Source organism: Pseudophryne corroboree, chromosome 9 (assembly GCF_028390025.1).
Source record: "Pseudophryne corroboree isolate aPseCor3 chromosome 9, aPseCor3.hap2, whole genome shotgun sequence".
NCBI lineage: Eukaryota > Metazoa > Chordata > Amphibia > Anura > Myobatrachidae > Pseudophryne > Pseudophryne corroboree.
The window spans coordinates 359,398,323-359,413,809 of NC_086452.1; the positions used below are offsets into that span (position 1 = coordinate 359,398,323).

At 45.2% G+C, this 15,487-nt stretch overlaps 1 protein-coding gene and 1 long non-coding RNA gene across 2 annotated transcripts in view; one reads left to right on the forward strand and one right to left on the reverse strand.

Moving 5' to 3' along the window:
- Positions 1 to 4,783, reverse strand: part of LOC134958253 (uncharacterized) — a 94,568-nt gene extending 89,785 nt beyond the window's left edge. The window contains exon 1 of the long non-coding RNA XR_010186923.1: positions 4,669 to 4,783. This is a non-coding gene — a long non-coding RNA (uncharacterized LOC134958253). The remainder of the gene's footprint in view (positions 1 to 4,668) is intronic.
- Positions 1 to 15,487, forward strand: part of CACNA1I (calcium voltage-gated channel subunit alpha1 I) — a 699,757-nt gene that overhangs the window by 658,216 nt on the left and 26,054 nt on the right. The window contains exon 33 of the mRNA XM_063940720.1: positions 7,009 to 7,183. Coding sequence (XP_063796790.1) covers positions 7,009 to 7,183 — 175 coding nt within the window. The remainder of the gene's footprint in view (positions 1 to 7,008; positions 7,184 to 15,487) is intronic.

A 15,487-nucleotide genomic window follows, 5' to 3' on the forward strand; every position in this document is an offset into this window, starting at 1 on the left:
CGCTGTGCCCTCCGTGTCCCTACTTCACAGCGGGGGGCTAGTGACAACAGATTGACATGCGGACGTTCGTCCGCATGTCAATCTGCTCTAAATCAGTGGCGGCGCCCCCGCAGCCCCTCGCCCCCAAGCCACCGCGAGGGCTGCGGGGGCAGTAGTTACGCCACTGTTTACCGTCAGTCTGCTGCCTAGCCCTTCCTCCATCCTCCCTTATACAGGACATAGGCTTACCATATCATCAATTTAAATTGGGACACTAATAGATTACACAGGTTCTGTGGATGATTACAACCAGGTGAAATGCAGACTTGAAGTCAGCCAGCCACAGAACCTGTGAAATTCATTTGTGTTCCGGGTTAAAACTTTAAAGGGATTGTATGGTAAGCCTACTTAATATTTCCCGTCATAATTAGTGCTACCTTAACTAACAATCACAAATGGACAATTCATTGCCTTTGAATACTCCAGTAAGGTATAGATGAGGTGGGATATCTTTTGGGGTATGTACTGAACATGGGCGCCATCTTGAAATCGCCCTTCTTGAATCTAAGTCAGTTTTTTCAAATGGAAAGAAGGTTGTGTAACATGTCAAACAACATCAGAATTTGCTGTGGTGGAACCTCATCCTGTGGAAAGTAACAGGGGAAGCTGCCATCTTCATTCAGAACTGAGGGGAACACCACTTCTTGCAGCATTTCGAGGTAGCAAGGGCATAGCTACCATAGGTGCAGGGAGTGCAGCTGCTATGGGGCCCAAAGCTGAAAGGGGCCCACCTTCCCTGTCACAGTTACATGTGTTTTTATATATTTTTTCACCATTCTGTAGTATAGTACATAGGGGGCTTACAAATGTTAGGGCCTGCAATATATTTAGTATGCTTCTGGACCTGCTCATTGTAATGTGGTATAAAATGGACTGGATGACACTATAATGCTGCATAATATACTGGTGCACTGTAATGTAACAGTATGAAGTAGATGCACTATAGTGTGGCATACTATGAACTGGGGATACTGTAATGTGGCATAATGTGTACTTACAGCCCTTCAATGTGACATAATAGGGCACTACTATGGGGCAAAATAGTACCTAGGGCACAACATAAACAACTGCTGTGGAGAGGCATCTCTCTAGAAGCATTGGGACCGGGGCCCTTTCAAAATGTTGCTATGGGGCCCACAAAGTTCTGGCTACGCCCCTGCGAGGTAGTGTTGTGCATTTAGGTTCTGGTCAATGAAAATGGGTCCAATTACACAGGTACCCCATATCCCACGCCACACCATAACCTTTACGTTACTAACAACCTTGGAATGTTCCATCCAGTGTGGATTCTGGTCACTCCAGTACCTGTGGCTGTGACGGTTAACTTTACCACTGACCTAAAAGTTTGCCTGAACAAGATGCCTTATGTAAGAAACAGACATCATCTCCAGCAATGCATTGAAGAAGCGTGTACCAGCATTTCTTCAGAAATCCTTCTGCGAGTGCATGATGATTGGATCCAGCACCTTCGAATTTGTGTTTTACCAAGGGGGACAACATGTTGAAAACATTAAATGACTGTCCTTTATAGAGAACAGTTCAGCCTGCAATTCCAACAGAAAAGTGTTGTAACTTTTGAACCATAATTGCTATTTCAAACCTGTTTGCAGCAATAAACTTTTCAGCAAATTCCGCAATGATGTTGTTTGACATGTTACACAACCCCCTTTCCATTTGAAAAAAACTGACTAAGATTCAAGATGGCGCCCATGTTCGGTACATACCCTAAAAGATAGCACACTTCACCCATACCTTACTGGAGTATTCAGTGTTCCCATTTCCTGCACAGTTTTGGAAACAAAAGGGTGTACTGCGACTTTTGAATCACCCTGTCATTTTACAACTATATATTGCTTAAACAATAGTTGTAATCAAAAAAGCCTAAATAAATTAAACCAGCCCCTAATTAATGCAAGCACAACTGACTAATATTAATACATATACAATATATTTACTGGCCCTAGCACGTTTAAGGGGATGTGTTTTGTTTTGTTTTGTTCTCTTCTCCTCTGGCAGTGAAAAGATTAAGCAAGCATGAGGCTTACCATGTTTCCTGTATTCACTAAAGCCTAAACTGCTTAAAGTCTAAACCATAAACTGCTTACACTGCTGTCCTTATTTCCCTAAAGTTAGAAGATTCCCCGATGTATGTCCCAGTAAACTAGATTTTTGTCTAGCCCACAGAATGGGAGGTAGCTCCTTCAATATAAGCTCCAGCTGTGAAAATACAGCTTATTCATATCAAATTGCAGTATTGCCAACAGATGTAGTCTTGGATCAACCACAGTGTTTGCCAACTGGGGCACAAGTCCCGATCAGTGTCGGACTGGGGCATGAAGGGCCCACCGGGAGAATGCAGTTATAGGGTCCCATACTTAGGGGTGTTATCAGCCTACAAAGGGGGTGTGGCCATCCTCCACAGAGGCTTGAAATACACAATAGTTTAGTGCAGTGTAATACAACATATCTACCATGTATAATACAAGTGCACAGTCTGGAGCCTGATCCCTAGAGGAAGGAGTGGGCCCTCAAGCAGTGGGGCCTATCGGTGGTTTCCCTGGCACCCCTGTGGGCCAGTCAGACTCTGGTCCTGATCCCCCACTGAACTGTTTTACAATAACATTGCTGTTTAACTATCAGCATCTTGTTTCCATTCTTCCTTTTTGGTCATCCAAAAAGGATGTACCCAGGTTTGAAGTGGGTGGGGCTAACACAGTATTTATCCATTAGATCAGTGGTTCCCAACCTCGATCCTCAAGTACCCCCAACAGTTCGTGTTTTCCAGGTCACCAAGCAGTTGGACAGGTGTATTCATTACTCACTGACACATTTTAAAAGACCCACAGATAGAGCTAATTATTTCACTTGCAATCCTGTGAGGAGACCTGGAAAATATGAACTGTTGGGGGTACATGAGGACCGCGGTTGGGAACCACTGCATTAGATCAGTGGACCCCCGACAGTTCACGTTTTCCAGGTCTCCTCACAGAATCACAAGTGAAATAACTAGCTCCACCTGTGCATACCTCCCAACATGACCCTCTCCAGGAGGGACACAGTGTTCTGCTTCTGGACTTTCCTCTTAATTTGTGATTGCTGGCACCTGTGCTGTAACACCTTTCTTATCCATAAACCTCTTCAATACAGGTGCCGGCAATCACAAATTAAGAGAAAAGTCCAGAAGCAAAGCATTCTGTCCCTCCTGGAGAGGGTCATGTTAGGAGGTATGACCTGTGGATCTTTTAAAATGTGTCAGTGAGTAATGAGTACACTTGTGCACCTGCTAGGTGACCTGGAAAACATGAACTGTTGGGGGTGAATAAGAAGCAGGTTTGGAAAACACTGCATTAGATTATCATGAGGGGAAAAGTGTGTTAGTTCTGTGGGAGGGGTGGCCCTTTACTTCTGTGACTGAAGGTGTGTACACACGGTGAGATTAGTGCACATCTCAAGGCAGCTTGCGATACTGATTCGATCTCGATGCGCACTCCCGTGGGGTCGGTACCGCAAGGCTAGACAGTCAAGATTGACTTACCTGCACAGTTTATCTAGTGTACTATCTAGTACAAAGTATAGTTAAAATTGGCACTTAGGGCCTAATTCAGACCTGATCGTAGCAGCAAATTTGTTAGCAGATGGACAAAACCATGTGCACCGCAGGGGGAGCAGATATAACATGAACAAAGAGAGTTAGATTTGGGTGGGTTATATTGTTTCTGTGCAGGGTAAATACTGGCTGGTTTATTTTTACACTGCAATTTAGATTTCAGTTTGAACACACCCCACCCTAACCTAACTCTCTCTGCTCATGTTATATCTGCCCCCCCCCTGCACTGCACATGGTTTTGCCCATCTACTAACAAATTTGCTGCTACGCTCAGGTCTGAGTTAGGCCCTTAGTCAAAATCGTACATAGACAAAATCGAGAGTAAAGATAGTCAAAATTTGTGCTATCTGGGCTCTGGGGGAGTTCAAGGGAAATTGCATAGTCAAAATTGGGCATAGCAAGGATCTCACCGTGTGTACACACCTTGAGTGAGAGCAGGGCAGCCTGTGACAGGAGGAGCATACTTGCCTACCTGACCCTCTCCATGAGGGAGAAAATGCTCTGTTCCTGGACTTTCCTGGTAATGTATGATTGCCATCACCTGTGGTGAAACACCTTTCTTATCAATTAACTAGCTCACCACAGGTGATGGCAATCATACATTACCAGGAAAGTCCAGGAACAGAGCATTTTCTCCCTCATGGAGAGAGTCAGGTAGGCAAGTATGATGCTGGGACTTATTTCATAACAGCTGGAGAGTCACAGGTTGGCCAGGTCTGGTCTAGAGTATGGGCAGTTGAGAATTGCTCATGCACTGCAAACATTGCATCCAATATAGATTCACCACTGGTCTGGGTGCAGACATGCACCTACATAAGCCATATGCACGTGTGCATGTGCAGCTGATCAGAAATTCTATATTTGGGCTTCTAGTTTCACCTTTTCCCAAAAACAAATGAAAAGTTAAAAAAATATATATATTTTTTTAAAACTGAAAAGTTAAAGCATTTAATGATTTTTATCTGTTACCACTGATATAAAATGGCAGTCCGACTTTGCATTGATGCAGTTGCTTTGCTCACCTGATGGTTGATCACATCATTAAGCCCCATCTGTTTCCCTGTTGCACTTCCTGGAAGCTTGTAAGAAAAGACAAATATGTTTTAGAAGTAATTTACAGACATGGGAACAAGTGCAACACGTTATTTATTTTCTCATGCTAAATGATGATCTTTGTACTATTGCAGAGGTTCTCAGATGCGGTCCTCAAGGCACCTCAATGGTCCAGGTTTTAAGTTTATCCATGCTTGGCCACAGGTGACTTAATTAGCATCTTCGTCAATTTGATTAACCGGTTTAAAGGGATAGTATGGTTAGTCTACTTGAGGACCACGTTTGGGAACCTCTGCCCAATGAGATAACTGTGATAGATGTTGTTTCCTTATAGACTTACCATACTATCCCTTTAAACTGAGACACTCATGAATTACACAGGTTCTGTGGCTGATTAAAACCAAGTCGGCAAGCCACAGAGCCTGTGTAATTCATGAGTGTCCCTGTTTAAAGGGATAGTATGGTAAGCCCATTTATAAAATGAGTAGCTTTCCAGCACATGATCAGGTCAAGCTGCAGTAATGTGAGTGACTGAGTGGATGAATGAGAGTTTGGAAATTGTGCAGAGTTGGTAGCAAGAAACTGTATAAAACAGTGTACAGTATTTATATCCAGATGCTGAGGCGTACACATCACAACATGCACGCAGATCAGCACAAGTAGCCTACGTGCCCAGTTTACAGCAGGCGTAAGTCACCTACACTTACAGTGTATATATATATATATATATATAGTCAGGAGGGATGGATGGCACTCCAGCAAACGAATAAATACTCAGGAAACCAAGTCAATAGCCAACGTTTCGGAGCGACTTGGTTTCCTGAGTATTTATTCGTTTGCTGGAGTGCCATCCATCCCTCCTGACTCCATATTACCTTAGGAAGGGCACCCAGATGAGCTGACTTTACAGATATTGGAGTGCCGGACATCTCCCTTGTGTGTGTGTGTGTGTGTGTGTGTGTGTGTGTGTGTGTGTATGTATGTATATATATATATATATATACACACACACACACACCCCATTTGTCTCGCTTTCAAAATACTGGTTTAGCCCATGACCTCACAGCACTGAGGTCATGGGTTAAATTCCCATCACGTCCCTAACTGTGTAGAGTATATTCTCCCAATGCTTGTGTGGGTTTCCACCGGGTTCTTCGGTTTCCTCCCACAATGCAAAATATACTGGTAGGTTAATTGGCTCCCAACCAAAATTGAACCCTAGTGTGTAAGTGAACATGTGTTTAGGAGAGACTAGATGGGCCAATTGGTTCTTATCTGCTGTCAAGGTTCTATGATTCTGTTTCTGCAGCAACTTCTCTTCCCAGCACAACAGCATATGCTGAGCTGGGGAAAGCGGCTGCTACAGCAGCAGTCTTTACTCAAACGCTACCTGCAATAGGGGGATGTGGTAGTGGCAGCGGGTCCCAGGCTCACATCACTAATGCAACAAAAGTATAATGCACGAGTACCCTGGATACTGCCGCTGGCAATGCATGCAACTGCTATGTGCAACTTGGAAACTAAACTGAATAAAAAGCTAAAAGATGGAGGGCCGATATGAGTGAACCATGCCACGTGGCGCTGTGATTAATCTGCGACATTATACCAACGCCATGGCAACAAAAATACTAAGACACCACGACTTTGGATACAACTACGATGCAAATAAGATGGTATAGTAAATTCAGAAATAAGTATGTATATCTGCCACCTAGAGGAGAGTGTCTAAGTCACATCATGTGTATTTTGCCACATGGCGCAGTATAGGTGTACGAGGGCGCATCTGTAGTTGTAGTTTGATGCTCTGTAATTAAGCATACAGTATACAGATACAAGCGATGTAGCGTCACAATCATTCTAGTCGCATCTACACATACTGAATTATCTCTCCTACAACATGGCATTGTCACATTAGCAAAGTTCATTGAGGGCATGCCGACACAACTGTGGCCTATACAGAGTTGGACACAAGCATAAATATGCCCTTTTCCAGGTGTATCTTTTGCACCTAGTGTAAGGTTTGTGTAAGTGCGCACTGGTGATATAATCCAAACGTATAGGTATGGGATGGCTACACCACCAGATATAGCTCACATACTCATTTCCTTTCATTTCTGCAAAATAAATAAACATAAGATCAAACGGAGAAATCACACTTTTTAGTCTAGAAAAAAAGTATAGTGCCTGCTCCAGAGTTGATATAATGTTGTGGTACCTTAGTGTACAAATTATTTAATTAGCAATTTTGTCTCAAAACAATGTATCATCATGAGCTAATACTAATTTTCACTATTGCCTTTTATTAACAGGATGGACAAGACAGTCCGGACTCTTTGGGGATTGGAGTATTTGGGGAAAACCTTTTCCCCCTTGCTAGTATCCCTGGTTCCCCAATAGCTGACCGTTACCTGTGTGAGATTGACAAAGTCTCATTAACTCCAGCAGAGTCGTGGGATAGCTGGCTAAAAGAAGAGACTGACACAGGTGAGCAATAAGTGGTTCTAAATGTGAGTTTCACTGAAGCCTTTTCTGACAAGGACTGCTCATTTTCAGGCAAATTGTAGAACCAACACAATTCTTAGTGGAGTGGCACTGACCTTTAGATAACAATGTCTCTCTACAAATGTAATGTTCTAGCATTTTGTTCACCAAAGAAACAATAACACGGCTTATATCCCTTTGTGCGTTTTCTTTTCAGTTCTAAAGTAATAACCAGCTACAACACAATGTTTTATTTGCAGAATAAATGTAATTCTTTGCAAGCCTTTTTTTTTTTTTTTGGGGGGGGGGGAGATTTTGAACTGTCAAAAGATGGAATCGCTGACTGCAAACTTCCTGAAAAGCTCCATAGCATGGTTTCTCAACCTCTTCATATCACCTACCACCTTTAATGGTGTCTGCCAAGCACCTTGTGTTTCATCATGTACCAGGTTACCCTTTATTTATAACTTTCACATAATACAGAGTAGTAATAGAAAAAAAAGCATGGGTCATTAAGATATCAGAAGTTGGTATTCGTCATCACGCATGCAATAGGTGGCGTTTAGGTAAAACTGCATTGCGCTTCTATCTGACAACCATCATGAGCTATAAACCAATGTGGCATGTATATCTGAGTATACAGGGTGTGGACGATATATTGTGTAATATATATTTTTGATACAAATGGATAGTGTAGCCCCTTTCCTTAATCAGAGTTGGACTGGCCCACAGGGGACCAGGGGAAACCACTGGTGGGCCCCATCTCTTCCTCTAAAGACCAGGTACCAGACTGTGCACTTGAATTACTCATTATATATATGAGTGACTATGGTGTATTTTCTACAGTGCATTTCTGTTATTAATTATCATGCATGTACTAGCGGTATTTACTACAGTACATATATTTACCAAAGGGCCCAGACCATGCACGCTCTAATGGTTAGCCAAGCCTCTGTGGCAACTGGCCACACCCCTAAACATGGGCCCCTCCCAATGCATTTCCCCCGGTGGGCCCTTCATGCCCCAGTCCGACACTGCCCTTAATCTGCACTGGTACTAGGCAGCCTAGGCTGGGTCTTAATATAAAAGGGAAATCACTGAATCAGCACTGGTACTAGGCAGCCTAGACTGGTTCTTGCTATAACAGGAAAGTCACTGTTACAATGTTATACGGATTTATGCTGGAGTTAAAAAGATGACAGAGGTCAGGATGATTAAAAGATAAAACTGTTGTGGCAGAATTCCAAACGAGGAATACAAGATAACTGAAGCAAAAATGAAGGAAAACACAAGCAGGTTACTTTACCTGGGCAAGGGTAACAGTCTCTGGAGCATGGCGTAGATGAGGTGCAGGATTCTGGCTACAACAAGGACTCAGGAACAGAACAAAGCGTTCTGTACGTTCACTGTACTCGGTACTCAGGGTGGGCAAGCTCCGAGCACAGGAACGTAATGCTGCAATGGAAATGGAGCCCAGCAGCAACCCCTACACAGCCCTGACTTCGTTGTCTCGCCTACGTGGTCAGTCTACGCCTGCGAGACTATGTTTGCTTGGGCCCACAGCAGCCACGTTTGAAGGGCGGATTAGGTCTGCCCAACTCCGATGCCCCCCGGTCTTAGTTGGAGACAAGGCGTAAACTGAGACGGGGCGATAACAAGGGGAACCTCTAACTAAAGATGGAAATAAGTTAGAGGTGCTACAGAACTCAAAGGAAATATGCGCGGCACAGCCGCCAGAACTAACTACAACAAAGGCAATACTGTCCACACGCCGACACAATACTGTTGTGTACCGGCGACGACAGCACATGCAGAACCCTCTGCAAAATCCAAAGCAAAATATAACAAGAAGCTACGGCCAAGGCCGTAAGATGCGGCAAGGCCGCTACTCACGAGACCGGTTTAAATACAGGTAGACGGACAAGAACCCCCAAAGCCGCAGACACAGTTTCATAGAACTGGAGGGCAGGTAGAACTCCGACAACAGACCAGAGGACGCCAATATACAGGATAACTGGATCAGGAACAGGCAATACCACAGGACTTATGGACAGGAACACGCCAAGGCAGGAAGCAGCTTAGCAGAAGTTATCACCGGCGTCTGTGTCAGACACTGAGGGAGAATATAACAGGGAACCCTCCAATAGCTGCAGAGAACCTAATTACTGATGTCATGCAGCTGCCCTGCTGCACGACCCAGAGCTGACAGATGGATTGCAAATTACATGGCAACGGGGAACGCTGTCCGCCTCTGGCGTCCCCGTTGGCAAGGACCCGGCAGCTCACTGCGCACAGCGTCCTCCGTTGCCAGGCGCTGTGCGGGGAGCAGGAGGAGGTGCGGCAGACATGACGCGCCGGCCCCATTGCCAAGCAACGTCCGGGCGCCGGCGAGACCCCGCCGCGGCTAAAACACACAATGTGCTGCAGCTGGAAAAGATAATCAGGAGAGCAGCATGCTCCAGCTGACTACCCCAGCTGGAACTACTCTCAGATAACAGCACCTCCGGCACCCCAGAGGTACTTCAAGCTAGAACACAACAGCAGCACTCCTGGCAGCCCAGAGGTACTGCAGGTCAGAACATTAGAGCTGGCAGAGTCGAAACAATCACTTCATCAGCACTGGTACTAGGCAGTCTACGCTGGTTCTTGCTATAAATAGGAAATCACTTAATCATCACTGGTACTATGCAGCCTAGGCTGGTTCTTACTACAAAAGGAAAATCACTTAATCAAGACTGGTACTAGGCAGCCTAGACTGGTTCTTACTACTGTATAACAGGAAAGTCACAAATATAGTCCCTATGCTATAGTTACAAGCAGGGCTTACAGTGGTCCTGGAGAGGTAGTGGAACTAATTTCCTCTGCCACCTACCCAACCTCCTCCTATTAGGCAGAGCTATGGCCTGTACTAGGGTTTTTGGAATCCCCCACCCCTGCAATCTATTAATTTGTGCCCTATCTCCTATACATTATATATGCACAGTGGTCTCACAAGGAAGGGGCATGGTCACACAATAGTACCCCTAATTCAAATGTCTCGCACAGTAACACAATCTTGTTCACATTACACTGCACATAGTGCCCCTGATTCATATTACATCACTTAGTAATGACCCTTATTCACATTATGTCACTCAGTAGTGCCCATTATTCATGTTACATTACACAGTGGTACCCCTTATATGTGTTATGCCACAAGGTAGGACCATTTATAAAAATGCCCACAGTAGTGCCCCTTATACACAATTCCCACAGTAGTAGTGCTGCTTATACACATAATGCCCACAGTAGTAGTGCCCCTTACACATAATGCCCACAGAAGTGCTGCTTATACACATAATGCCCACAGAAGTGCTGCTTATACACATAATGCTCACAGTAGTGCCCCTTATACACATAATGTCCCCAGTAGTAGTGCCCCTTATATACATAATGCCCACAGTAGTGCCCCTTTTACAAATCTCTGCCACTCCAGCAGCTCGATGCACTGTGTCCCTCCTGTAGCTTCCCTATCTCTGTGTCCCTCCAGCCCCTATCCCCTTGTCTTGAGCATGCACAGGGCATGCTCCTCTTCGAGGGGTGGGCCATAGGTGGAGGAGGACCATGAAGTTGTCAGGGCCTGAGGAAGGGGAAGGTGGCTGCAGCTCATCAGTGACACAAGTGCCGCATGCATCATCGATAGACGTGGGTGGTGGGGCAGGCTATTCTGTTGGAATTACTGTGCAGGTCTGTGGAGGTGAAACTAGTTCCATCTACCGTTAGGTAGCTACCATCCGTTCCACTCTGTTGTCGTCCCCCCTCCCGTCGTCCCCCAACCCCCCCTTCACACACACCCCAAGGAAGTCCCTTACAGAGTATAACAGCCCACGGATTAGAGCACAAGAACACTTTGCAGTCTTTGGGCTAAGTAACAAGATTGAGAGCCCTGGAGCAGAAACTTTGCTACCTACCTCATTAGTCTCAGTATAATGAACAGGGTGTCCCTAAAACATACTTACCTATTCTCTTCTGAATGTACAGAAGACACACAAATCTCAGTTGGGTCTCCCAGATGTCTGTAGTAAAAAAACAAAAAGAGTGTGTTTCCGCACTGGATAAAATATATATTATTCTGAAAAAAATTCTACAAAAATGTATTTGTCATAACCAACTCTATTAGATTCTACTCACTATATTGTCAAGTTTCAGAAATTGTTGGCGGTGCACCAAAAGGTTTCAGTAGTGTCCTACTGGTAGTCATTTAACAAACAAGAAAGAAAAGACCCTTGTCTGGCGCACTCATTAAATAGAAAAATGTGTTGTAAGTATTAATTATTTAATTCTCAAAACATAACCTTTATTGTAGTTATCGTTAAAATATGATACCCCCTGTAAAATATATACTTTTTATAGGGTGTATATAGGGAGCAAAAAGTATCAGAAATATGTGATATTATAACATCAATTAACTTCAAATATATTATATTTTAACGAGCTATATGCAGCAGGAACAATATTTTAGTCCTAAAAAGGACTTGATTGCACGGCGACCTCCATTGATCAAATGGTTATTGCAGAAATTTATATGTTGAATGCAAGTAGCAGTAAAATTACCCCCGCAAACTAGTTGATACAAAATTTACTGGGAAAAATGTTGTTCTTTATTGTATCCACTGGTTATACTTAGTTTCCGTCTGTTGGTTATTACACAAGAAAAAATAAAAAATATACAAATAAAGACAAAATCCTGTGAGAAGGCAAGAGAAGGTGGGAAACAAGTGTAGATGTGAATCTGCTTTCAACGTTAGACTGGATTTAAACCCAGAACTTACTACACCAGGTATTATCTGGGGGTCCCCCTCCAGATTCTTGCCCGGCCCAACACTTTATCGCTTCCAAGATCGGACGAGATTAGGCAAATTAAGTGTGGTTTGGTAGTAAGTTGAAATGCACCTCCTCCTGAATCGTTGATGAGAGTTCATGGATATAGGAAGTTAAAGGTAAAAGTGTTGTTGACATAGAATATGTGTAGGCAAACGAGACGGCTCTGCTGTTGGTGTTAGACAACTAAAGCCTGTCAGTTGAAAAACTGCCCCAGGAAATGATTCATCTGTACTGAATCGCCAATGAGAGTCCTTGGAATTCAGGCGAAAGAAATAAGGAAAAGTGTAAAAGGTATAGAATTTTCTTATTTGCAGGACTATTGCCAAGTGACAGTTAATAAAATAGTGCTGTATCCACCTATAAGTAGGTGGGATGTGTGTCCTGTCTTAAAGAAACAGCCAAGGTACCAAACTGATACTTCCTCCTGTGAACCAATCAACACAGGATATAAACAGGTTAAATAACCTGTATCAAAGAGTGCCTAAAAGATCAGTATTATGTAGCAGTTATGTTGTCCAATCATAAGAGCATAATCTGCATATTATCCGTTATAAAACCCAAAAAGATGGTTTAGAAAGACTGCATTAACTGATCCAATAAATGATGAAAACACAGTAAATGTCCTATGTCAGATTGCCTAAAACAGAGCTGGCCAAACCAGTCCTCGAGATCTACCAACAGTGCACATTTTCCAGACCACCTAGCTGGTGCACAGGTGTAGTCATTACTAATTAAGATGTGCTGCATTCATTCCTAACTGACAAATCTCCAGATCTCCAGGAGGCCTAGAAAACATGAACTGTTGGTAGATCTCGAGAACTGGTTTGGCCAGCCCTGGCCTAAAACAATCAGAAAAGCTGCATTAGCTCATGAACATTCTCCTGTATGCCAATGAACATACCCAAACACAGTGAAAAATCCTGTATCAAATTGTCTGAAATGAGCAGTAGTATATATCTGTCCTGTCCCAGAAGCATTATCTGTGCTTCTTTGTGCATTGCTTCAATTGTAGGACCTTGTAGGACAGGGGTGTCCAAACTTTTTGCAAATAGGGCCAGATTTGGTGAGGTGAAAATGTATGGGGGCCGACCATTCAGCCTAACATTCTTGCAGGGGCAGCAGGTGGAGCCGGCCGAGACAGCCGATACGCCGGGTCAAGCAGATTAGGGAGCCGGGGGACAGCCGATGCGTTTTAAGGCCATATTCCTAAAGAGGGGCTGCGGAGCCTGCGCTGCCACTCGTCCCCGGATGCCGCCATGTGAAGGGAGGTGGAGCCCAGAGGTTCCGTGCACTAGGAGGAGTTAGGGAAAATGCTGCTGCTGCAGCTGCTGCTCTGCTAGCCTAGCAGCCAGGCAGGGCCGGCCCAAGCTTATTTTTTTTTAGTAAGCAAAAATCTATTTTGGCGCCCCTTGATGGGATAAAAGGGGTGTGGTCTTACAAGAAAGGGGTGTGGCTACACAATTGTACTCCCTGTGGTACAGGGTGATAGTGGGTGACAGGGAGATAATAGGTTACTGATGAGGCAGGGCTGACAGGGAGATGGTGGGTGACTGAGGCAGGGGTGACAGGGAGATGGTGGGTTACTGAGACAGGGGTGAAAGGGAGATAATGGGTAACTGAAGTAGGGTGACATTGAGATAGTGGGTGACTGATAGTGGGTGACCGATGTTCCTAGTGCCACATACACATGTCCCCACAGTACCAGATATGCCCCCAGTGCTGATACACATATCCCCGCAGATACACATATCGCCACAGTGCAGATATACATATCGCCACAGTGCCAGATATGCCCCCAGTGCAGATATACATATCGCCACAGTGCCAGATATGCCCCCAGTGCAGATACACATATCCCCACAGCACCAGATATGTCCCCAGTGCAGATACACATATCCCCACAGCGCCAGATATGCTCTCAGTGCAGATACACATATCCCCACAGCACCAGATATGTCCCCAGTGCAGATACACATATCCCCACAGCGCCAGATAGGCCCCCAGTACAGATACACATATCCCCACAGCGCCAGATAGGCCCCCAGTGCAGATACACATATCCCCACAGCGCCAGATATGCCCCCAGTGCAGATACACATATCCCCACAGTGCCTTTCCCCCAAAAGTGCTGCTCACCGCGCTGCTGTGAGGGGAGGAGAGCGCAGCATGTGCCTCTCCTGCCCCGGGACCTCAGTCTCCGGCGGTGGTGTCTATCTTCAATTCGGCGCCGGCCCGTGAGCCAATCAGAGCTCGTGGTCCGGCAGCCAATCAGGAGCCTTAGCTGCTGGTCCGCGAGCTCTGATTGGCTCACAGGCCCGTGCCAAATTTAAGATAGTCACTGCTGCCGGAGACGTCTGTGCACACCGGACAGCGGTGGCCGGGAGCAGATCGAGCCGCTTGCTGGCCACCACTGCTGTAGAGAGTGAAGTCACTGTGACTCACTGTCTGCAGCAGCGCCCTCTACTGCCTGGCGCTCAACGTGGCTGCGTAGCCCGCGTATGCGTCGGGCCGGCACTGTAGCCCGGGTCTGCTGGAGCTGTGGGGGGGCGATCGCCGTTATCACCCCCTGCTGGATCAGTCAGTGGGCTGCGGGCCGGGGAGAATGTGAGCACGGACCGCAATTGGCCCGCGGGACAGACTTTAGACATGCCTGTTGTAGGATATCAAATTGAAAAAATACTGTATTCACTTATGATAAATGTATGTTGGTATTTAAGAAGCAAATATAATTAGTAAGGAGGATCTTGGGTAATATACCCGTTACCGCTGTCAGCATGTGGTGTGAAGCTGCGCTGTCAGTACGTGGTGTAGAGCTGGAGCAGGGCGCCGCGTCCGGGGAGAGCGGGTGACGGTAGGCCGGGGTAGAGGGCTGCTGCTGACGCTGTGTCCGGAAGGCGCCGTGTACTTCCTGCTGCTGGTTGCCGTGACAACAGGCAATAGTCCTGCAAATAAGTAAAGGCTATACCTTTTACACTTTTCCCTTATTTCTTTCGTCTGAATTCCAAGGACTCTCATTGGCGATTCAGCACAGATTAATCATTTCCTGGGGCAGTTTTTCAACTGACAGGCTTTAGCTGTCTAACACCAACAGCAGAGCCGTCTCATTTGCCTACACATATTCTATGTCAACAACACTTTTACCTTTAACTTCCTATATCCATGAACTCTCATCAACGATTCAGGAGGAGGTGCATTTCAACTTACTACCAAACCACACTTGATTTGCCCAATCTCATCCGATCTTGGAAGTGATAAAGTGTTGGGCCGGGCAAGAATCTGGAGGGGGACCCCCAGAGAATACCCAGTGTAGTAAGTTCTGGGCTTAAATCCAGTCTAACGTTGAAAGCAGATTCACATCTACACTTGTTTCCCACCTTCTCTTGCCTTCTCACAGGATTTTGTCTTTATTTATATATTTTTTATTTCTCTGACGTCCTAGTGGAT